The sequence below is a fragment of the Lactuca saligna genome, chromosome 3 (genome assembly GCF_052625555.1).
Source record: "Lactuca saligna cultivar CGN05327 chromosome 3, ASM5262555v1, whole genome shotgun sequence".
Classification (NCBI taxonomy): Eukaryota; Viridiplantae; Streptophyta; class Magnoliopsida; order Asterales; family Asteraceae; genus Lactuca; species Lactuca saligna.
Genome location: NC_136419.1, coordinates 46,066,073 through 46,092,422, shown reverse-complemented (window position 1 = coordinate 46,092,422; position 26,350 = coordinate 46,066,073). Strand labels below are relative to the sequence as shown.

The window sequence follows — 26,350 nt, the reverse complement described above, 5'->3', positions numbered from 1 at the left end:
TTGAATGTTTTGGTATATCTTTGGTTTTTTATTATGTGTATTCACGTTGTAAATGCATATCGTAAATGCGTTTTGTAAATGTGTATCGTCACTAGCAGCTGAAGTTTATGACGTTCAAATGCGTGTCATCTTCATTTATGACAATGGATTTAATGATATGCAATGCGCGTCCTAAACGTACGTCGTAAGGTTACGACAAGTAATAGCGTGTAGTCTTCCTTTATGTCAGGGGCTTCCTTGACACGCATTACATGTCATAGAGGTACATCATAAATGCATGTCGTAAGTTTACGACGCGGAAAAGCGTGTCGTCTTTCGTTATGACATGGCCTTCCTTGACACACATTTGCTTGTCGTCTGAGCGTTTTACGATAAGAATTGCATGTTATTAAAGGGTATTTTTGTAGTAGTGCATCCTGCCAAACATAGATGGTTCCTGATCTGAATCATCAATTGGGTTTAACCCTTGCTGAGGACGGAAACAAGTCTGGGATAGAATACTGGACAATGGACGAAATGTTTCCTCTACGTTATTGGAAAGTTCATCTGGAGAATCAGATCATGAATAGGTTTGCTTTATGGTTTCCAATTTCTCACCAGTTGACGGCTTTCCCTGGTCGGCAACCCCCATTAAAGTCAAGAATCCCGCAATTGAAGGTGGGATGACCATCGGTGCAACTGGAATATCACGTGAAGGCTAAATAGCACCAATAGAACACATCAGATTGTTAATCTCAGATTGTAAACCGCTAACCATGCCATCCGTATCCCTAGAAGCATCACCAACCATCGGTTCTAGTAACGTCACTATCGAATATGGAAAATTGCTAATATCAGAGGAAAACTCGGGATCCTGTTGTTTCATCCAAGTCAACATCGCTTTTCAAAATTCTCTTTCTAATTCCTGTTCACGGGCCATAATTTTGTGAAATCCATTGATATCAAATATGGTGAAACAAAGGTAGATCGTAGCAGGTCGGACCAATGATGAAGAATTGAAAAAAAAAACAAAAACAAACAACAATAGATAATTGATAGAGAAAACTGGAATTGATATTGGGGATTGAATGAAACAAGATAGAGAATACAATCTCCTTATAGGATGATTGCGTAGGGATGAATCCCTCTCTCAATGGCCTAACCAATGAGCCAATTTTACTCTAGAGACTACCACCAATCTAAGATATTTATGCCTGACTACCAATGTAATCATACCCTCTATTTTTTTAGCAAACCTCTAACAAACTCTATTTAGGAATTACCGTTATACCCCTTTCAGTATTTAACTATCTAATAGGAGGCGAAAGAGAAAATGGGGAAATGGTGAAGATGGCATAGGAAAATCCATGTCGAGGGTTCAATATCAAAGATTTACTTTTGGAACCCGACGAAGGCTTTCCAAATATGTTTCAAGAAGACAAAATTTTGAGGAATTGTGTCTCAAAAGAAAACGTTCAATGATTTCCAAACGCAAGCAAATTGTGGGTTCTATCAGGTAAATGGAGCGTGGAAGCGCAAATGCTTCACCATAATCGAACCCAAAAAAATTAATCCATCGCTACTCTTTCCGCATCCCTAACGGAAAATCGAGGAAATCCATCGCTACTCCTCTAACATCCCCAACGGAAAACCGAGGATTGAAGCATCATAAAGGAACTCGGCCAAAACTGTAGATGAATAAGAGAAAAAAACCAATGATCAGACGGAAATTCGAGGATAATTAGAATAGCAAAAAGAATCAAGTCTTCCTTTGTACTATGAATACAAAAAACAGCATATGGAAAGAGTTTGGTTGGAGAAACCTTAGAAAAACAGGTGCAAGGGGAAGCCGAATGAAGCCTAAGCTCCAAACTACCTGGTATTGAAGCTGGCTCAATATCTAGGACTGTTCACCAGCTGATACGCCTTCTAATATGTATAATAATATATTTTTTTAGCATATAATTTCACCATGTGTAAAACACAATTGTGTGTCTAGTTTACTATAAATTACAAGCATGGATAAATATCACCGATTATAAATTAAATGGAAACATGTGTATTATACAAACGGATCTAATTAGACGTAACTGTTCATATGCACGCTAAGAGCCTACAATCCTACATGGCATATATACAAAAGTGATTAAATTAAAGATTATAAACGATAAAATATACACTATGGTGCCTTTGTATTGAGAGGTTCCTTAACTGTACATCCTTTCAAGATTAATGCGAATGCTTCCACTCTTCATCACGAGCATCATCCCTTTGTTTGACCTTCAAAAGTAAGAACATTAATGTGTTTTTTTTTTTTTTTTTCTTGTTCTTCTAATTTGGATGCTTAACAAGGCTGGCCAGGCGTGCATGTGAGTTTGCCAGCATCACAAGTGAGCGCCTCAACGGGTTCAGGGCAAGGTGGAATCAGACCGGCGCTCTGTTCAGGGGTTGGTTCCCACTCACCACCTGATGGTACGAAAAAGGCTCCATTTAGGAAAGTGTCATTTTGCGTTTTCCACTTCCAGTTCTTCCACTCTTCCTCAGGGGCATCATGCCTTTGTGTCACCTTTAAACATCATATTTTTCTCTTAGATCAATACAAAGAGGCAAGTATCATTTAGTACGTAAGCTACGTACATGCATGGGTGGTTTTGCATATATACCTGTTTCGATTTAGCCACATCAGGAGCCAAAAAACGGTTGCCTTGGCTCAAGATAGTAGGGTCACTACTACCACCAACGGCATACATTTGCCATTTGTGATAGTCATTGTTAACGACCTGGAAAAAACCATATCGACACCTAGGCAGTCTTTGGATACATCCTTCTCCAAACTTATTGTATGCGACAGTGACTTGCATGTTTTTATCTTGAGTATGTGTAATATCTGCCCCTAGCAACATCACCTGTTCGTGGATTACAACGTTTTACAGATTTTTTGTATATAATTAATAGGAAGATATGTATATTACTTGAGATACCAAATGCTAATTCTTACTTTGTTGTGACTGGTGAATTTGCAGTTGGAAATGGTTACACAAGTGGCGCCCTGTGTGACATCGACAAGCCCATCTGGGCCATCATTGAGTGTCACATGGTCGATCCATATCTTGGAAGAACCATAAATATAGATACCATCACCATCGTTTTTTGCTCTTGACCTAGAATGTGTCTCTGAATCACTAATCATACCACCTTCCGTTACTTTTACATGGTGGATATGGATTCCATGAATAATGACATTCTTGACATTCCCAATGGTGAGACCTGCACCATTAGCAATCTCGACAGAGGCACCTCTACCATCGATTGTCTTGTCGTTACATATCACGAGCTCATGTTTCAGCGTGATCACCATATCTTTGGTGAAGATGATCCATAAAGGTTTGTCTCTCGTAACTCCAAAACGAAGTGTCCCTTCCTTTGGTTTGTCACAAGCGTCATCTGAAGGATCAGTCACCTCATAGATTTCACCACCTTTGCCACCTGTTGTTCCTTTTGCAAAACCAAGGGCGCAATCTGCTAATGCTTGACGATTTTCTGCCCAATCGGGTTTGCACCTCCAGCACTTGTCTATTGGGTTTGCTGCTTGACAAGCATGCAGGTCCCTCCTTGTTGAATTTGATCCGGGTAAAGATCTACAGGAGTTTTATATATGAATAAGAGCTACTACGACATTGTTGCGATTAAAGTTAAATGTCAAACCTTATTTAATTCCAGGTCTTGAGGTTAGCTAATTGCTTATATTCATGAAGAAACATACTCACCCTTCAGTTTGATTCGCGATATTTGCTGTAAGGATCTTCGCAGGGATTTTAGCTGTATTCTCTTCAAATTCTACGTTGTTGGATGTGATTGAGAAGGTGGATGTCCGAGCTAATATAACCGGCACCAAGAAAACTAAGGCCTGGGTAATACAAAGTAAGAAATAATGTTTTCTCATTGTTTGATTCTCTTTTCCTTCCGTTTTACAAAGTTCTTTCTCAAAAGTACCTAAAACAGTACACTATATATGATGATTTTTTTTTTTTTTTTTGAATCACTAGCTTTATTATTCCACGATAAAAGCAAGTGATTCCTTCAACATATTTGGTTTTGGAGATCTTCTTTGTTTTAAATAAGAAGATTTTGCTTATACATATTTAGTAATAAGTGGTTTACCAACAAACACCTGATAACTACATTTGCTACTAATTAATAACGGACACCAAGAGAAGAAATGACCGCAAACCAAGGACAACACCTCATTCACAGATTTTGCTCGGTCCAAAAAAGTGACTAAAATGAGAGACTTTAGATTTGATGGCCTTCGTTATCCATTTTTATTAAAGTTTAGCTGTTTGGAAAAATTTAAAGTGGTACAAAATGATTCATCCATTTGACCTTAGGCTATCTCCAATATGGAGAGCTGAAGTGGGAAAATTGATAAGGCCGATAGAAGGTGATGAGGTGGTTAAATGTGTAATGGATAGAAGGTGATGAGGTGGTTAAATGTGTAATGGAGGGTAAATGTGGTTTAGAGTTTAATGGTCATAAATAAAAAAACAAATTATTTTATACTTATTAATAAATTTTATCAAACTAAGTAAATAAAGTTTTTATTATAGTTTATATTTTTAATTATCTAAAACAATAAAAAAAAATTTTAATGTTTTAAAATGATAATAATGTATTTGTATTATAGTTATATTTTTATTAAATAATGTATTCTTTATATATATATATATATATATATATATATATATATATATATATATATATAGAGAGAGAGAGAGAGAGAGAGAGAGAGACATTACAAGAAATATACCCTTAACCTGCAACACTATTACCGACGACATATTTGTCGCCGCTAAAGAGTTAAAAAAAGTCGCCGCTAATAGTTAAAGAAAAAACACGTTGTACCCTTCCCTCCAGTTTGTCGCCGCTGTTGCTAAAAGTTGCCGGTAAAATAGCAATCTACTTTAGCATCGTAAAATGCATGTTAATTTGGTAGTTTTGGTTTTGTGGTGATTATCTGCTAAAAAGTTTGGTAATTTGGTTTTTGTCTCAAGTGCAAGAAATAGCAATGAACTTTGGTTTTCTATTTTAGTTTAAAAATAGCAATCTACTTTAGCATCGTAAAATGCATGTTGAATTGGTAGTTTTGGTTTTGTGGTGATTATTTGCTAAAAAGTTTGGTAATTGAGTTTTTGTCCCAAGTGCAAGAAATAGCATTCTACTTTGGTTTTCTATCTTTGTTTAAAAATAGCAATCTACTTTAGCATCGTAAAATGCATGTTGAATTAGTAGTTTTGGTTTTGAGGTGATTATTTGCTAAAAAGTTTGGTAATTGAGTTTTTATCCCAAGTGCAAGAAATAGCATTGTACTTTGGTTTTCTATCTTTGTTTATAAATAGCAATCTACTTTAGTATCGTAAAATGCATGTTGAATTGGTAGTTTTGGTTTTGTGGTGATTATTTGCTAAAAAGTTTGGTAATTGAGTTTTTGTCCCAAGTGCAATAAATAGCATTGTACTTTGGTTTTCTATCTTTGTTTAAAAATAGCAATCTACTTTAGCATCGTAAAATGCATGTTGATTTGGTAGTTTTGGTTTTGTGGTGATTATTTGCTAAAAAGTTTGGTAATTTGGTTTTTGTCATAAGTGCAAGAAATAGCAATGTACTTTGGTTTTCTATCTTAGTTTAAAAATAGCAATGTATTTTGATAGTTTTTGTTTATGTTTGATGATGTAACTTATAAGTTTATATATATTGTTATTAATTATGTAGTTGGAAAATCTTCGTGCAATGCTCCTCGACCCGGCATGTAGGGATGAGCTTTATTCGTTTTTTCAATCCCAAAATAATCAAGGAAGCGATGGGAACGACGATGATGGTATGTAAGGATGGGTTTTATTTTCATATGTTGTCACGTTTTGCTACTTGGTAGATTGTAAAAATTTTGTTGTTTTGCTACTCGGATATTATGACTTTTGATATTTAATTGTATTTGGATGTTTATTTGTAATTTGCATTGACACTATTATGTTTGATATTTAATAGGATATTTGTTTTGTAATTAGTGTCGACACTATTGGTTTTGATATTTAATCGAATATTGTTATTACCGACGACACTTTTACCGGCGACATTATCACCGGCAACCAAAATCATTAATTAAAAAAAATTTAAAAATTGAAAAAAAAATACCGGCGATAGAAGTTATTACCGGCGACAGAAGTCATTACCAGCGACTAGCTTATTAGTGGCGACAATACTCGATAGCGGCGACAGAGTCAATAGCGGCGACTTTTATCATTAGCGGCGACAAACTGATCAATAGCGACGAAGCAGTAGTGGCGACTTAGTACCGACGACTTTTGTCGCCGGTAATGACCTTTTTCCTTGTAGTGAGAGAGAGATACATAATACAAAATTGACTTAAAAAGCATGTCATTATAGACATTTTATGATGTTTTTTTTTCATTCAATTTGTAAGTAAAGTTGCTTCATTAATGATAAGTTGTAGCGATGTTTAATTGTGGTGACTATAACCTATATAAATGGTTGGTACAGGTAAAAAACCGCTAGTATAAGATACCAATTTTTGTGGTTTTTTTCAAAAAATTTACTATAAAAGTCATAAAAAAACTATTTTTCGTCACAGGTTATTTTATTTCCATTACTATTGCTAACTTTTAGTGACACATGTTTTTTTGTCATAACTATTGGAGACTTTTTGTCACTCATTTTTGTTAGGGTGCAAAGTTATCATTCAATGTGGCTTACCCTCTTTGGAAATAGGTTTAGCATTTCCTATAAATAGAAAATGAATGACTCCCATTTTATGTAACAACCAATATTAGAGATTAATCTAGTGGGAGAATTTTTGCAAGACCCACTTTGTAATAGTTTACTAGATCTAATGATAGCTTAAACAAGATTATTTACATTGTGTGTTGTAACATCCCGGAATCGCAAGAGTAGAGTTGAAGGGCTAAAAGTGTAAGTTTTAGAGGGTGACTCGGCGAGTCCATGGATAGACTCGGCGAGTCAGGTCGCGACTATGGTCGCGTATCAAGTGGCCTACTCGGCGAGTAGGTGCTGTATGGAGAAAACCCTAATTTTCGGGGTTGAGCCCTATATAAAGAGCATTATGCCCCTCCACAGCCTCCCTTATTGCCCCCTAGAGTCCTAGAAACCCTAAATTCGTGGAGAGTCCCATTGTTGAGCAAATTAGAGCTTGGAGAGGTGTTGGTTGAAGAAATCTTGAAGGAGAAGTGGCTTGGATCAAAGGGCTTTGCTTGGATTCGAGTTTCATTGCTATTGAGGCATCCTTTGGAGGTAATACTTTCGTTCTTGGGCTGTGTTTTCCTAGTTTCTCATTTTGGGGTTGTGTGGGGAGCTTGGTTGTGTGGCATCTTGATGTTTAGAGGATGGATCTGAGGTTGCTACCTCAGATCTGGAGTGGAGAAGATCTTAAGAGCATTAAAGCCCCTGTTCTTGTGTTGTTAATGGAGCTACCATGTCCCAAACCTTGGTTCTAAGGCGAATAAGGCCTAGATCTCTTTAGATTCACGTAAAGTTTGCCACTTTACGTGATGGATGGATTGTAGGAGGTTGGATCTATGTTTTGGATCAATTGCATGGCCTGAGATACTTCTGTATGGATTCAGACCAGTGGTACTCGACGAGTCACATGGGTGGACTCGACGAGTTGTTTGAAGATGGCCTGGAACTCAACGAGTTGGAAGAACAACTCGGCGAGTAAGTTGAAGATAGCCTTGGACTCGACGAGTCCATTTGGACTCGGCGAGTCTTGTCGAGGAAGTCCCAATATTTCTGGTTGAGCCGATGAATCGGTGAGTCAAGGGATGACTCGGTGAGTTGGGTGCGAGTGGACTCAGAGTTGTTGGACTCGACGAGTCTTGGGGTGACTCGGCGAGTTGGGTCGCTAATTGAGGGAAGTTCTGAGCATAAGGACTCGGCGAGTCATCGGGTTGACTCGGCGAGTAGGGTCAGTCAGGGGTTGACTTTGACTTGTCCAAGGTTGACCAGTTGTCTTCCAGGGGTATTTTGGTAATTAAGGATATTTATTGAGTTGTATGTTTTGATGTTCAGTGGAGGAGTTCGTGTCAGAGTTCGGAGCAGCGGGATCTTATCCTTTCAGTCGGCAGTTTTGAGGTGAGTTATCCTCACTATATCAACAGGGTCTAAGGCACCAAGGCCGGCCCTTTATTGGATTGAGATTCGGATATGATTATTATGTTATTGTTTGATGTGTCTGCATCCTGGTAGCTAGGATGGTACATGCTAGGAGACCTTGTTAAGGTCAGTTTCCCGAGATATCCAGAGTGATGCTATGCTAGTGACCGGTTAGGTCGGTAACCTGGGTAGGGTAATGATATGCTATGTGATCTGTTTGTTCGGTTTGTTGGCTATGACTGTTATATGATTGTATGTTTTGTGCACATGGTTGTTTGGACTAGAGATGGGTTGAGGCGGGTCCTGCTTTGTGCTATAGGCCAAGATACCCAGGGCGGACCGGTTATTCCGAAGGCCCAGCGAGCGGTCCGGATAAGCTGTAGGCCCCACGAGGGCGGACCAGACGTGCCGAGGCTCGGAGAGTGGACCAGGCCGACTGAAGGCCCGATGCGGGCGGACCAGTCACACTGTAGACTCAGAGAGTGGACCAAGTGGGTTGAAGGCCCGATGCGGGCGGACCAACCCCACTGTAGACTCGAAGGACACGACTTGACCTGGAGGATGGATCTGGTGGACTGAAGGCCCAATACGGCGGACCAGTCACACAGTAGACCCGATATGCATGGTTGTTCTATGTTCTGTGATGTTATGTATGTTTAATATGTCTTCGACCGGAAGGTCGCAGCCTGGATGGGCGTATACGTGGTTGGTATTTTGGGGGTATCTCACTAAGCTTTCGGGCTTATAGTTGTGGTTTAATGTTTTTCAGGTTCTTCAGGAGACCGTGGCAAGGCGAAGGCGCGATCGTACCGCTCCTCATGATTTTGTAGCAATGTGATTCTGGAAATACTCTAAATGATTTGTACTGAAAACCTTTTGTAAACAATTTAATGAAAATCGGGTTGTTTTGAAATTTTTAAATTGGTTGTATTTTTCGGATGTTACAAGTTGAAGTGGGTTAGATCTAATCCTACATCGGCTTGGAAGGAGAAGAAACATCTCCTTATAAGGGGTGTGGATACCTTCCCTAACACAACGCGTTTTAAAGCCGTGAGGCCAGCAGATCCCATAAGAACTCTGCAGTTAAGCGTGCTCGGGCGGGAGTAGTACCGGGATGGGTGACCCCCTGGGAAGTCCTCGTGCCGAGTGGCCCAAAGCGGACAATATTGTGATACGTGTCAGAGGGGGGTGCTACAAATGGTATCAGAGCCAGGGCACGGGTCGATGTGTTCGACGGGGACGTCGAACCCTATAATGGGGGGTGAAAGTGGGTTAGATCTGATCCTACATCGGCTTGGAAGGAGAACGAAACATCTCCTTATAAGGGGTGTGGATACCTTCCCTAACACAACGCGTTTTAAAGCCGTGAGGGCAGCAGATCCCATAAGAACTCTGCAGTTAAGCGTGCTCGGGAGGGAGTAGTACCGGGATGGGTGACCCCCTGGGAAGTCCTCGTGCCGAGTGGCCCAAAGCGGATAATATTGTGATACGTGCCAGAGGGGGGGTGTTACATGTGTTCTTTAATATTACTTTAGATTCACTTGATCATTACAATTCCACATTAGTTATCATAATCGGGACACTATAATTGCTCTCAGAGCGGGTTTACTTAAAGTGTGCTTGAAGTTTTCAAAAAATTGATCCATGATAACAACATGATTTGGTGAGTCATAGATTGGTGTAAGTTCTTCATTTTTAGAGTGTTTTTGATTCAAAAAACTAAAATTTTCTTTGATCTTGATTTAAATTGATTTTCCCTCTCTAGAATTCATGTGATTCTGTTTTCTCTCTCTAGAATTAATGTCGAAATCACTTTCTCTCTCTAGAATTTTGATCAATTTTGCTTTCGATCTCTAGAAGTTCATTTGAAATTTGCTTTCTCTCTTTAGAGATTTGTTTCAAATTCACTTTCTCTCTAAAAATATCCAAGTTCTTGTGATATTTTTGTTAACTGATCAAAGATGGTGTGTTTGGATTATGATTCTTGGACCATGATGATTGAAGATGTTAAGTACAAAGTCAATGAGTTGTAATTTTATGGATTATTGTTGAAAGGCGGGTTTATTGCATGGAATTCTTTAATCTCTTATGGAAATAAGAAAGATGATTTTGGAAAAATGATATTTCAACCTCTTTGTAAGATTGAAAGTTTGGTTGAAATTTTCATGAGTATGTTAGCTTGGTGTGATAACAAAAAAGAAGGAAAAGAAAGAGAATTTTTGAAAAAGGAATATGTTTCTGTTAGTGAAGACCCAAGTGATCTTCATGTTCTTGAATTTGTTGAAGATGTTCTTGTAGAAGTTTATCATGTTCATAATTTTCTTGAAGTTCAAGACAAGGGAATTCAATGTGATTCTCATGAAGTTGTGAAAGTCTTTTATTCAATTGGAGTTCAAACCGATGTTTGTTTGTATTCTTGTGATTCATTTGAAGGAATGGTACCATATAGAAAGCCTTCAATCCAAGAAGTTATGTAACATTCAAGTTTTGGTAAGCTTCTCTTTCAACCCTTAATGCAAATTTAGTATCAATTTGATCCTTTGCTAGTACGTAGGGCGTCCTCTATGATCACGCCTAGCATACTAGTTTAATGCTGATTGTGGATTCCATCCGTGTATACGGAGCGTACGTGGAGTACGCATGACATATGCAAGGTTGGGACAAACCCAGATTTTTAGGGTTTGTGCCTTATTAAAACAAATTAAACTTATCTCTTGGACATTTTAGACTAGCCTCCACCTCCCCTTACACTGAAATCGAAACCCTAGAGTGATTTGGTGAGTTTTGAGCTTGAAAGAGTGTTCGTTGGTGGATTGTGAAGGAGAAGAAGAAGAAGAAGAAGAAGAAGAGGAGCACTTGGAGGAGTAGCTTGGGCTTGTAGGTGTAGGATCACCTTCTCATTTGCATGCTTTTTGATGTAAAAAGCTGACACCTTGATGACCATATATGTAAGATCTAGTTTATGGTGTATTTTGTGTACTTTTGACTCTTTTGTGTTGAAGGTGAGCTTTTGATCTACTTCAGAAGCAATGGATGCTAGATCTTAGCTCCATTTAGTCCCCATGTTCATAAAAATGTCAACTTTATGGAATATTTTGATCCATGCATGTATTAAGATCTTTATTAAGCTCTTGTTTATCCTTTGGGCCCCATTAAGCCATGCATGAGTGTAAATTTGCCAACTTTACGTGATAAGTCACCCTTAGGGACCGGATTTGAGAGTTTGGAGAAAGGGCTTAACTCTTAATGAAGAAGACTTGTGGTCAGGGGGTACGCTGGATGTACAAGCTGAGTATCCCCCACGTACTCAACAGTCGGTGTTTTGGGCTTGGCCGTTATCAGTATTGGGCCATAGTTTGGATTTAAAATTTTGGGCCTGGTTGGGCCATTAGACTATGTATTGGGCTTTAGGATTTGGGACTTTTGAATATTTTAGTTGGGAATTGGTTTTGGGACATGTTTGATAAAGAGTAAAATGGTCTTTTACCCTGGTTACGCGCCAAATAGCTTAGACTTTTGGTTATGGATCAGAATCCAATTAATAATTGGATGTTATTGATTTTAATAACATGGGGATCTTCTTAGCCAACAGTTAGAGTTTCAATTGAGTGATTTAGTAGTTGGAGGTGAGTTTCCTCACTGTGTTTAGTGGGTCGAAGCACCAATGGTGGCCCATGGTATATTAATGTTAGGGTGCTAGATATTTGTGTGACTCTTGTATGTGTTATGTGCTTGTATGTTTACTGGGCAAGGCCCGATGCCGGGTAGGGACCGATGCCTATTCTATATGTTATTATCTATGTGATTAATGCATTTGTTGTATGATTATATATTTTTATGTATACCGGGCGGGGCCTAATGCCGGGCAAGGCCTGATGACTAACAGTTCTGTATACCGAGCGGGGCTTGACGTCGGGCGGGGCCCATTACTATTGGGTTTAAAGCACTATAACAATCCTATGGTTCACATACAATCCTAATGCTTTGGATCTAAGTTTTCTCAAGTTATATATATATATATATATATATATATATATATATATATATATATATATATATATATATATATATGTAATTTTCATTCATCCAAAGCATGAACCCTAACTAGCATACAATTTTGAGATTTACAACATAAAACAAGTTAGATGAATACCTCTGTGTTGTACCTTATAGAACTTGGCCTTTTAAGAGCTTAGTACCTCAAATGTGATACCTCAAATAAGTCACAAACACCAAGAACAATGGAGGATTATGAGAGATTTAAGGAGGCACCAAAAATCGGCTAGAGTTTCATCTTTGAAGTCTCTTGGCCGATTTTAAGAGCGCTAGGGGTTACATTTATAGAGTGGAATTCCTAGGGTCACTTGTAAACCCTAATTTATTCATTTAGGCTTTTAATCCAATAACTCATTTGATAGCCTTTTGGACTAACTCTTCATGGACTCTCACATAGATTTAGTACATACCTAATCACATGTATTATCAAGCCCAAACTATATGTATTGCGGATTTACCTAATCAGTCCCCGTTAATTTAATCAATTTCTTTTGACCACTAAATTAATTCCAAATTAATTCTTGATCAATGCCAATTAAAACATGATTTCTCAATTAAAATATTAATAACCTCTTTCTCAAATATCCATCCTATCAAATTGCTCCGGTGAAGGCAACCCAAAAGGACCATGCTACTATCGGATCAAGTACATACCAATTATAGTTATGGGCTTAGACACCTAATTTAAAAGTTTCTCACTTGGATAAGTCTAATAACTATAACTGCCAATGTAGCTTCAAAATCCGATTAGCAATCGTAGCTCCCAAAAGCCATTGTCGAACTCTTATCTTATCAGTAACACTTGCTTTAGATAAAGGATCAAATATTCCTCCATTCTACAAGATATCATACGGACATGAGACATGGATTACAATCATTCTCTCTGTCCATGTGTTGTTTCCCGATTTCCGATTTATGACAACCGACAACAAACTACAACTGAATATATCAACTTAGTCTAAACTTGGCCAAGCACTTAGAGTGTCATCATTAAATCATCAAGGGGCCCACAAATATTGCTTTTATCCCTCTTAGGGTAAAAGGAATGAATAAACTTCGACTCGTATGCTTGTACTATCTACTCATCAAATCACACACAACAATAAGTCTTATAACATCAAGTTACTGATGCGTTTACATATTATCAATGTAAAACCGACTCGTAGACAACAACTCATATGTATCTGTTTCAAGAATATAAGATATTATCGTCTCATAATCACTCGTGATGAAATCCTTGAAGTGATTCTGATGAGCGTGGATTTAATCCAATACTCAAATCTTATTGCAGGAGTACTCATGAACATTGTAGCAAACTTTTGCTATGTCTAAACACTTAGACAATCTACAATCGGATTCATGACAATCTTACCTCATTACTTACTTCCAAAGTATGATTGACTGTGGATGTTTGAATAATCTTATTATTCATGAAGTCAAAACATGCAAAGTGAAATACAAGAATAATCCAATCCAATATTGTCTCAACACTTTTGAATATAAATAAAACACTTATTATTTAATCACCATATTGATTACTAATTATTCATTGTATAATGTTTTGACTAATCAACTTATCACTTAAATTAAAATAATACTTATCCCATGCTCCAATCATGCACACTATGTTCACCTCTGATCCATACTTTTTGAAATAGATCAACTGGACACATTGCTAATGATACTCATTTCATAATTCCTAATCCTTATCACTTAGCGTAAGAATACCAAACTCTTGTCACTTACTAGAATGTGTTAGATTCTAAACTATCATGCAATGATCCTTTTGTAATATTAAGGCACCAACATCACAAAGACTTTACCAATGATATTACAAAACATTCCATTGGAGATTTGTTACAGAACAATTCCATGGAGACGAAGTCTCACATTCAAGGTACATTCCTTGAACATCCTTCTTGCATAAAAGTTTCTAATTTACACATAGATTCTTAATATCCAACTCTCATTATGGAAACATTTCCATAATTGGCATACGAATATCCATAGAATCCTATCTATTTAGGATCTCGTCAATATGGTCCACTTATTACTATACTTCCAACTGTCCATAAGCAATCAATCTTTAGCGAACTTCTGATTATCGTTCACATTTGTTTAACAACTTTTAGTCACATCTTGCTCTAGTCCTTTTTCCCTCTTAATGCCTTAGGCATTTGGAAAATTAGAACAAGTGAGTATTATAGCATATGCGATTGATCCTATACCAGAAGCATATGGGATACGATTCATAATGTTTTACATAAAGTCATGATACTTGACCAATCTCTTGCTATAATATTCCAATATAGAATTTCCATTGTTGAAACATTTCAACCTGACATTCATATATGCTCATGACTAATTCTTGATTAATACTTCAATCTAAACTTTTAGATTCGAAATAAAGTATAAGTATCATCTCCCTTACTATAGCGAAACAACTTTTCAAACTCTGCAACTTTGCAATTTAAAACTTTGTTTGCTATAAATACCATTGTTGACTCGTAATACTTAGTATAACAATTACGCTCCCACTAGCATAATAATTACATACTTATTATCATAATACTTATGCTCCCACCAGCTTTGACATGTACCCAGAAATCAGCTAGAATTTTAGAAGTCAATACTTATTGAATTTCTTACAAAAGTTCAGATTTCTGTTATGAGATGCTTCGATAAGTCTTTATCTAAGCTCATACACCTTCTATTAGAAAGCTCGTATGTGTGTCTAAACTATTTAAGAACTTACGACAATAAGCCCGAATGTTCAAACTATTTGCTATTTCTCACAATTCGAACTATGAAGAACAATGTCGTAATCATAATTGAATTTGAGAACGCAATTAACAAAATTGTATCTCCTCAAAATCTTTTAGTGAAATTGTTTCTTCACAATCATTTTCATGAAGTGGAGAGAAACCTTATGTCACTTAGATTTTATGGTGTATGTGTTACTACCCATGTGAATTTGACATTTCCAGTCATTATCATAAGACAAGGTCTATGACGAATTCAAACCCATATGGACTAAATTTTTTTAATCTTAATTTATTCCCATCTAGTAGCACAAGGGCATACCATGTCTTCCAATTTGTTCAACTCACCCTTACTGATCAATGTACTTTCACTGATACAGGTGTTTTGCCTAATGTAAACAATTGATAACTCATATTACTCACATGCATAGTCAACATTTACTGGAGTGGGCACAAAAATAAGAATGTGTCAACACGATAGGTTATAAACCTCAAGTCGTGTGCTATTTATTAACAATAGGTTTATTCTTCATTGGTTCCTGAACTTTTCGAGATCTTTAAGACTCCCACTTACTTCTTGACATATAAGATTCTCTTTTCAAGAAACATTCATTGACAAACAAATATTCAAGAATTAGTGCATATTCTTATCAAGAAAAACACTTCATACAATTGGTCTTAGTTGGTTTCTGTTTTATCCAAAACATCACAACTACCAATCTCAAATGTGCATGAGTAAGATAGTTTTTTTTGCTCCATATTTCATGATGTGTTATAAACCTACCTAGGATATGTCACTCAAGACACAATATTGGAGTATGACTCTAAGACTTGATTTTGGAACGAAGTATGACTCATCTCCTTGATTTAATCATTTCAACAATTCTCTATTCATCTTCTTAGCCATACAAATGCACTAAGGTGTTCCTAGAGGATTAATCGTGATATGGTTACATAATCATTAGAATGATCATAAAACACGATACTAAAGTACTCTCCTTTCCTTTTAGATTGGAGAAACTTTTATCTTTCTGCATAATTGATTCTTCTTATTCATTCTACGATACTTTGAAACTTTTCAAGGTATTATAATTATACTTAAACTTGTAAGTATAATCATATTTGCTAAACCATTATTATATCACAACAAATAGTCTTTATCATTTTTTGTGGTGGATTTGACCAGTACACACCAATGTGTACTAGATCCTTAAGTCTTTCACTTGACTCACATACATATGTCAACAAGGAATTAGTCTTAATTTCCCAATGATAAAGATTCTCATGCATGACACAATACAAGTCGCATGATTCCAAGTTTCTATCCAAGTGAAACATGGTTGATGAGAATCCTTCCTTATTTGGTAAATTGCCACACCACCATAAATTTATTTCCAACATTGCTAATAATATATAAACACCAATTTTCATTAATGTCATTGCAAGGATATCATAAAATAAGACAAAAAAAAAAAAAAAAAAACTTTTTTCTTTATTTATAAAACAAAAATACGGAAAACTTGTCCTTACAATGCAAATACATATGAAAACTATTTTTCTAAATATTCCTAAGCAATCTATCATAACTCCTAAGCAACAGCTCAAAAATCTGATCATCAAACCATGTGATCGAAATCCATTTCTTCACGATCAAATTCAACTCGCTTCTTCTTTAAGCTTCCTTCCTTTTCTTCGATCCTACAAAACATCAAGATGTAATTTTATTACATCATGTATTTAGAATCTATAAATAGGAACTTAATAGAGCTAAATAGTGGAATTACCTAAAGCAGAGTCATGCATTTTGACTTTACCATCCTTGTGATCCTTCAGGTAGATACGGCAGTTTCGCATCCAATAACCATTCTTTGCGCAATAGAAAAAGACACTCTTTTCAGGTAGATACGGCAACTTCGCATCCAATAACCATTTTCTGGGCAAGATAAACAAACAGACTCTTTCGAAATGGCGCATGGGATTATCTTAGACTCGGCCTTTCCCTTATGATCAAACTTTTCGACCATGGTCGATTTTTCCCTTTAAGAGAAGAAAACATTTTTAGACTATCAATTTTTTCCATCGCTAGGGTCCATGAAAATTTGGGATTTAGATCTTCCAATCAAATTTGCTTTACCAGTGCGCCAAATGATTGCTAATTTAGCAGCAATTAGCAAATATGTAAGATCAATAAGGGTCCCATTGTAATCTGTCATTTAGTAGTCTTTAACAAACTGACCACACGACTCAGGAAGTGACTGAAGAACCAAGTCAACAGCCAGCTTCCTTGGGAAAATGACACCTAACATTCCCAGCCTATCAATATGCAACTTTACTTCTAAGACGTGAGCACATACTGACTTTTCATCTTCATTTTTGCTTGCCAATAGGGCTTAAGTGACCTCGAACTTTTCAAGTCGACGAACACATGAGTCAGGGAGAACTATTGGAGGAAGTGAAGTATGATTTCTAGTTCCTCGATCGAATCGTGGAACATTATCTTCATCAGGAAAGCTTTTTCCAAAAGATTTGGGACGACCATAGTTGTCAAGACTAGACATCTACAAAAGGGATAAATTCATGTTAGTTAATTGAATCCTTAATATATCACCCAAATGATATATTAAGGCTAGGACCTAACAAAATAATTTACAATTCGGAAGAGGGATGTCGTAATCCAATTGTAAACTATTTGTCGGTAGGTAAATCACGATTTACCAATTCCACCACGAAATGAAATTTTAAACGAATTAGGTTTTCAAATGAAACTCCTAGATCTTTTTGAGATTCATTGAACTTTTCAATGGCATGTTTAATCTCGATTATGCCCTTCAAGTTTGTGACCGAGATACCAAGGATTACAAACAATGTGTGAATAACCATGCAAGTTAGCTTGGTACTCTCGAAGTCATTTATCACCTAATCAATGTGTCGGTTAACCACACATGCTCTATTGGTCTATGATAATTTTCGAGCTACACATTACCATCCTACATTAGTCCTATATTAGTGTGTCGGTTAACCACACATGCTCCACTAACGACCAATAAGGTGCAGAGTGCAATTTCATGGGTTAGCATCAAATTCACATTTTCCTAAAGTAACTAAGATTTGGGAATTTATAAAAGCGTTTAGTTACTTCATATTTTCATTATGCTTTTATTGGAAGTTTGTGTCCTATCCTTCCCGTTTGGCTAACGACCCTCCACTAGTCAAGAGGGTGGTGGGTCAGAGTGGATACCCATTCAATCACCATTTTATAGACAGTTTTCTTAAACACCTCTTATAGAACAGCTTCGTGAATAAGGTCTACTAACGGTAAAACTGACCTTTTACTTATACATAGATAATATATTATACTTCTAATTTTGTATAGTATAAGGGTGTATTTTACACTTTTTAAAAAACTAGATGGTTTAATCTATTAATAAACTAGAATCTTAATTTAATTAAGTTTAAACCATATATTTATGGATTTATTAATTCTCTTTTTTAATTAAACACTTAATTAATTTAATGAACTCCATAAGGGTGTGATTTAAACTATTCAAAGTTCTAAATTTAAGATTTCAAAATTAAAGTTGTTTAATCAAATTTTAAATTGTAAACCATAAGGTGCACTTTTGAAACTTTTCAAATTACTAGGGTTTGAAAGTTTAATATTTCAAAATTATAACTTATAATCAAATTGTAAATTTCAAAACATGAGGGCAAATTTTGAAACTTTTTAAAACTTCTAGATCAAATTTAAAAAATAATATAAAATAATCGTATAATTTTATCCTTTACTAGTTTAACCTAATCCAACTCATATAGCAAGATAATTCAAATCAAATAATGCAAATAATTAGTTTATCATATAATCTAGTAATTATCTTAAAATTTGACAATTTATCTTTTATTAGGATGAGGATAATCACCACCATGTTAGAAAAATCGAATTTTATGATTTAAAACAATTTGTGGTAATGATGCTAATCCAATTCTGGCCAAAAAACCTGAAAATCTACAAACAGATGATCCAACTAGTCGAGTCAGGCAATGAACTCGTCTAGTTGGCTCAACTCATCGAGTTCCTTCATAGGACTCGTCGAGTCTACCAGTTAGAGAGCAGATTTCAATTTGCTTCAACTTTGAACAATTAACAAATGCATCTATATAACAGAAAACACCCTATACTTTGATACCACTGTTGGGTTTTGAGCACTATAACAATCCTATGGTGCATATACAACCCTAATGCTCTGGATCTAAGTTTTCTCAAGTTATACATGCAATTTTCATTTATCCAAGAATGAACCTTAACTAGCATACAATTTTCAGATTTGCAACATAAAACAAGTTAGATGAATACCTATTTGTTGTAGCTTGTAGAACTTTACCTTTCAAGAGCTTAGTACCTCAAATATGATACCTCAAATAAGTCACAAACACCAAGAACAGTGGAGGATTATGAGAGAGGTAAGGAGGAACCAAAAATCAGCTAGGGTTTCATCTTTGAAGTCTCTTGGCCAATTTTAGGAGTGCTAGGGGTTACATTTATAGTGTGGAATTCCTAGGGTCACTTGTAAACCCTAATTCATTCACTTAGGCTTTTAATTCAATAACTCGTTTGATAGCCTTTTGGACTAACTCTTCATGGACTCTCACATAGATTTAGTACATCCCTAATCAACATGAATTATTAAGCCCAAATTATATGTATTACTAATTTACCTAATCAGTCCCTGTTAATTTAATCAGTTTCTTTTGATCACTAAATTAATTCCAAATTAATTCTTGATCAATACCAATTAAATCATGATTTTTCAATTAATATATTATTCTTATAATATATTAATAAATTCACAAATAACCTTTTTCTCAAATATCTATCCTATCAAATTGCTCTGGTGAAGGCAACCCAAAAGGATCATGCTACTATTGGGTCAAGTACATACCACTTATAGTTATGAGCTTAGACACCTAATACAATAATTATGTGTTTATTATGTATGGTATGTGGTATTTTCGGGAACTCACTAAGTTTTGTGCTTAAAGTTTTCAGTTTATGTTTCAGGTAATTCTTTTTAGAAAGGGAAGAGCCTAGGCTTAGTACGCTTGACTTTAAACACCATTGGAATTGATGCTCCAGGCTTAGTACGCTTGACTTGTTTAATTTAAATTTCTTCTTCCATCAATTTTCCAACTCTTCAAGCTCATTTACTTTATCCATAAAGAATATTTCATTTTAAGCATAGTCTCTGTTGAATCCGTATTCTACTACAAAAGTCATTTCATCATCTTCGACCTGTGAGACATCGAAGAAAAATGCCAAAGAGAAAATTCCAGATACAAGGCAAAGATAACTTCTTGAACTGATTGATTTCAGTGAGTGGAGGTAGATGACCCATCTCGTTGAACATATGGATCACCTGTTCATTGGTCACTTCATAGGACCGACTGGGTTTTGGGAAGTTTCATGATCTGGGAAAAGTGTTTCTTCAGGAGCTTGTACTTTTTCTCATTCATAAGCTAGAATGTTACAACTTTGGAGGTTTTGTTGAACACAACAGCGAAACCGACCAAAGATAGCTAGATCATTAGCACTACAAAAGAAGAAGTCATGACTGTTGAAAGCACATAGTGATTAAGTGCAACGGTCAACATTTGTCACTCCTTTGGGTACTTTGAAAAATCTAGTTGAACTCGATAATTGGAACTCTAAATCTTCAACAAAGGTTGAGAAAGGGCTTCATCGGTAGTTTGGGATGGATCAACATGATCAGTTGCCGCCATTGTTAGGGTTTTGGAGATTGGTGTGAAAGTATAAGTGTAAGGAAAGAAGAGTTTGGGGAAAATAATCAACCAGGTTGCGTAAACTTTGGATTTGAAACCCCCAAATTCCTTTTATACTTAGTATATAATTTGAATTTAAACCGGAAATCAATGAAATTCTTCCAATTGTATCCTAGGAAAGTGGACCAGTTGCCGTAAAAGTCTCCACATCAGAAAAGTAATGACCACTTTTTCCTAGAAAACCATGAAGTAACTAAACCATCACATCCATCAATCTTTTCGTTTGCCCCAAGAGGATAAGAACCGTCACTTGAACCTTCGTTTCAAGGCTGGGCTCATTCACTTTTGGGATGAGAAACGAAATCATATCCAGACTTTTGAAATCTAGGTTTGTGTTGGTAGTACCCAAGACTTTGAGGATTTCTGTGCAATTGTGTGCCAAAGAAATAGTGGGAACAAAGGTAAAAAAAAAATATGCGTATTGTGACATCAAATAAATTTCGATGTAAAAGAAGATGGATCCTAGGAAAAGATCTCTTTATTTAATATCAAGAGAGATATTGAACTGCTTATTTTGTATCCCGTGAATTACAATCGAATACTTGTAAAGAAGTATCGAACGTATTTTTTATAAATTCAAGGGTCAGCTTAATTTTGTTCATGATCACAACTTAATATAAGTGTGAAATCAAAGATCAAAATTACTTGTATGACTAGTGTAGTCAGGGATAAGCTAAGGTGAGATAACTTTGTAAGTGACAAAGAGATGAACTGATATTTAGACATAAATCATATTCCAAAAAAATAAGTGTTGGATGTTGTTGGGCAAAAATGGCTTGGGTAAAGAACACTTTATTAACATCACTCATAACGAAAGGAATATGATTTTGAATATCGAAGGAAGGTACTGAAACAAATGTTTTGTGAAAATCTTGAACTAAAAGTTCATCGTCAATTCCATTTTAAGTTAGGAATGCTGGGTTTCACCATCATCACAGACTCATGACTTAGGATCATGCACACAGACTGGTAAAATATCTACATTATGATTGGTTTTTACGAGAGATGTCAAGGATATACAAGTAAAGTGTGTGAATCATGAAGAACTAATTTGATGAAAAAGATTGGTTAGCCAACATAGTGTACCTCTACGAATGATATGGACATAATAGAAATCTCTTAACTCCAAATGAGAAGAGAAAGGTAGCTTGTCGACTAATGTGAATATAGCCTGATTGGGAAGGAACCCTCGTAGTGAGTGATCCATTAAGGCTTCGAAACACATTGAGTCTATGAGGCATAGGTTGACATACAACAACATGCTTCTAGGGACACCTAACTAGTACAAAGATTCAAAATAATATTTTTCCCCCAGTGACGAAGCAATAACCACCATAATGTGTCAATTGAGAACTACACAAAAAATCGTTAAACATACAAAACAACAAAAGAAAAATGTTTTTAGATTTTAGTTTTTGAAATTGAAAGGAAAAAATAAGAAAATATTTTTGGAATTTTTGTTTTTGAAATTGAAAGACAAAACAAGAAAATCTTTTTGGAATTTTTTTTTTTTTGAAATTGAAAGACAAAAGGAAAAATATTTTTGGAGTTTTTGGTGTTTTTGAAAATGAAAGACAAAAAAAAATCGTTTTGGTATTTTTTATTTATAAAAAAATATGAAAAACAATAAAATGTTACCAGACATGCGAAGAAAAGAGTATCGACATCGAGTCATAGTGCTTCGAAACAATAAGACTTCACAGACAATGAAGTAGAATCTGAATCATTCAGAGAGATTTCGAAAGTGAAGTGGGTGAAACGTTGAACAGTGAATAGTAACAACTGATTCCTTCAGTGATGTGTCGACTCCTTTTTATTTCATGATAAAAACAAGCTTGGAACATCAGTTACATTAAGCATTCCTAATCCAGATAAGATCCTTAGAAAAGATTTCTCATCCAAAGGCTTTGTAAATATGTCAGCAAGTGCTATATCCTTAGAAAAGATTTCTCGACATGATCCTTGATAAAATGATATCGAAGTGCTATATGCTTCGTATTTAAATGTTTCACCAGATTATGGAAGATGCGTATTGCACTTTGTGAATCGCAAAACAAAGCTATCTTTTCACGTTGATTGCATATTCACGAAGTTAACTTTATATCCATATGAATTGAGAAGTGCAAGCTGTAGTAGCAACATATTCTGCTTCTGTTGTGGAAATCGAAACACAAGTTTGTTTCTTCGAATGCCAGCTAAGAAGCTTCCCATCCAAAAGTTAACATCTACCAGTAGTGCTTTTTCTGTCGAGTTGACACCCACCAAGGTTTGCATGTGAAAATGATTGAACAAAGAAACTGGTCTTCGAAGGATACCATAAACCCAATGATACATTTCCTTTCAGATATCGAGAGTGTTGGGGGTCAAAAATGGCATCGACCAAGTCCTCACATGATAGCCTTGAGTGCCACAATCAAATGCCTGGTCCTGGAGGGCTGAATGTGCTATATTGGTAAGGTTGCGCCCTTTCTAACACCAATTGGTTTTAGATAAACCGATAGCACTGATGCTCAACAAGTGGTATCAAAGCCAGTGGTGAGGGTTTGATTCTCTCAGGGAGCAATTTATGAAGGAGGGATTGTTGGGGGTCATAAATGGCAACGAGCAAGTCCTCGCATGATGGCCTGGAGTACCACAATCAAATGTCTGGTCCTAGCGGGATGCATACACTATATGGTTATGGTTGCGCCCTTTATAATACCAATTGGTTTTAGATCAACCGGTAGCGATGATGCTCAACAGAAAGATATTCTTCATAGTTGTCAAATGAGGTTCTCTAGGATTCGACTAATACATGACACAATTGCTAAAAGAAAATATAATATCAGGTCTACTAGCAGTTAAGTATAGTAACAAACTGATCATGCTCCTGTACAATGTAATATCGACATTCAGGTTTTCCAACGAAGATCCTAAACATGTGCCGATAGCTATTGATACTTTCAGTTTCGAACTATTCGTCATGCCAAATTTCTCAAGCAAGTTTCGAGAATACTTCTCTTGATTGATAAAAAAATCCATCCTTACTCTAACGAATATTCAATCCTAGAAAATTATTGATCTTACCCATCATACTCATCTCGAATTGACTTTTCATCATTAGCTCAAATTCTTTAGATAATGAAGGATCAGTTGAACCAAAAATAATATCATCTATGTAAATTTAAAAGAGCATCAAATGATCCCCCATTTTCTTTTGAAATAGAGTGGGATCAACAGATATTTGTTTAAATTTCGAGTGTTTCAGGAAATTAGTAAGATTAGCATACCAGGCTTGAGGTGCCTTTTTTAAGCCATAAACAGCTTTATCGAGAATATAGCAATGATCATGGTATTTATCATTTACGAAACATGGTGGTTGTTCAACGTACATAGTCTCTTGTAACACACCATAAAGAAAAGTGCACATGATATCCATTTGATAAACGTCAAAGTCCTTGTGAGCTGCATAAGCAAGAACTATTCGAACAGCCTTGAGTCTCACGACAAGGGCAAATGATTCATCATATTCAATTCCTTCTTGTTGCGAATATCCCTTAATAACCAACTTTGCTTTGTTTCGAACCACGTTTACTGCTTTGTTAGTTTTATTTTTAAAAATCCATTTTAAGCCTATAATCGATACATCATCAGGTTTTGGAACTAATCTCTAAACCTTGTTTCTTTCGAATTCAGCAAGTTTAGATTGCATGGAAACAATCCAATCTGGATCTTCCAAAGTAGCCTTAACTGTTTTCGGTTCGAATTTTGAAATAAAAACATTAAACATGCAATATTCCTGATGTACATTTAATATCTCATTCTTTGCAATGTTGATCTCTTGTCAACACTCCGTCTTGAGGATCACCCAAAACTTGTTCTTTAGGATGATTTTGTGTCCATTAGTCCAGTGGTGGATATGCAGGATCGAAATCCAAAGGTGCATTTAAGAACATTTCATCCGTTTCAGAACCTTCAGCTGCATTAGACACATTATCAGACATATCATGAAAAATATCAGTTTGTGTATTCGAAGTATTAGGTATAAATCCATTTTTGCTCCCCCTCGACAACTAGATTGATATTTTGATGCTCCCCCTCAACATCAGCATTCGAACGGTCGTGTTCCCCCTCACTTGATCACCTTGCAACTCAGGGTGACTCTCAACATGTATTGGAGAGTTTGTTGTAGAATGTGAAACAACATATTCCCTTGTGATAGTTGAACCATCAGAATGTTTCGAAACTTCAGGAATCTGATTATCATCAGCATGAACCTCTGCTCTATTGAGCTGTCAAGAGCAATAAAAATTAAGTCAAAATCAAAATCAAAAGAATTAGCCATTGATAACTCATCATTTGTTTTGTGAAGGATAGGCTTCTATTTAAAAGTCATTTTGACACATTTAACATAATGATCATCGAAAGTTAGATTAAAAGTTTCTTCAATCTTCCGTGTTCGCTTATTCAACACCCGATATGCAACTGAATTATATGAATATCCGAAGAATATCCCCTTATTAGCTTTCGACTGAAATTTTAAAAGGTTATCTTTAAGATTCATAATGAAGCACCTACAACCAAAAACATGGAAAATTTTCACATTTGGTTTACAATATTTAATGATTTGATACAGGGTTATATTAAAGCGATGATGAATAAAGGATCGGTTTTGACTTTTGAGTGAAACATGTTGTTGAAACTTCCTCTGTCCAGAGTATTGAGGTAAATTCGCATAGATAAGCATTGTCCTCGCTGCTTCACATAGAGACCTATTTCGTCTTTCGACAACACCATTTTGTTATGGTGTGTAAGGAGATGCAAAAATTATGCGTAATCCGAAGATCAATCAGGATTCAGTCAAGAACTTGATTCTTGAATTCAAAGTCGTCGTCACTTTTCATCTTTCTCACTTTTTCTTTCGCAAGCTGAGTTCAATATGCTTGATAAAATTGTTCATTACTTGAACAGTTTTTAACTTCTGATGAAGAAAGTAAACCCATTTAAACCTTGAAAATCGTTAATAATGACCAAGATGTACCTATTCTGGTTAAGAGTCTCAACAGTCAAGGGTTCACAAAGGTCAATGTGAAGAATTTTTAGAGGTTCGATGATCTTCGAATTGATAACTATTGGATGACCTTGATAGTGTTGTTTTCCTTGTTCACAAGCTATACATAACGAATCGTTATCAAATTTTAAAACGAGTAAGCCTCTAACAAGATCATTTACCACCAATTTGTTCAGATTTTTTAAATTCAAGTGAGATAATCTTCGATGTCACAGCCAACTTATGTCAGATGACGCCTTCGATAGTAAGCAAACTGAAGGAACATTAACGATTGGCTTGATGTCAAGGGTGAACATATCATCTTTACTCTTCGACTTGAGCAAAAATTATTTGGTTTCTTTATTCGAAATGACACTACCTTCAACATATGCCATTTGATTAATTATAAATTTCCCATTTGTAACTTTCTTATAGCCTTTAACCTAGCACTTCTAGTTGTTTCCAAATTTCACTACTCCTGCATTTTCCATACTTCTATAATCTC

The 26,350-nt window shown here is 35.9% G+C and overlaps 1 protein-coding gene across 1 annotated transcript; it reads right to left on the bottom strand.

Moving 5' to 3' along the window:
• Window positions 1-2,015: 2,015 nt before the first annotated feature.
• Window positions 2,016-4,104, bottom strand: LOC145033629 (pectate lyase 1-like). The gene is made up of 4 exons (XM_078982208.1): window positions 3,747-4,104; window positions 2,978-3,617; window positions 2,643-2,885; window positions 2,016-2,545 (listed from the first exon to the last, which is right to left on the bottom strand). The coding sequence occupies exons 1-4, from the start codon at window positions 3,920-3,922 to the stop codon at window positions 2,324-2,326; spliced, it is 1,281 nt and encodes a 426-aa protein (XP_078838334.1). The 5' UTR covers window positions 3,923-4,104; the 3' UTR covers window positions 2,016-2,323.
• Window positions 4,105-26,350: the final 22,246 nt, after the last annotated feature.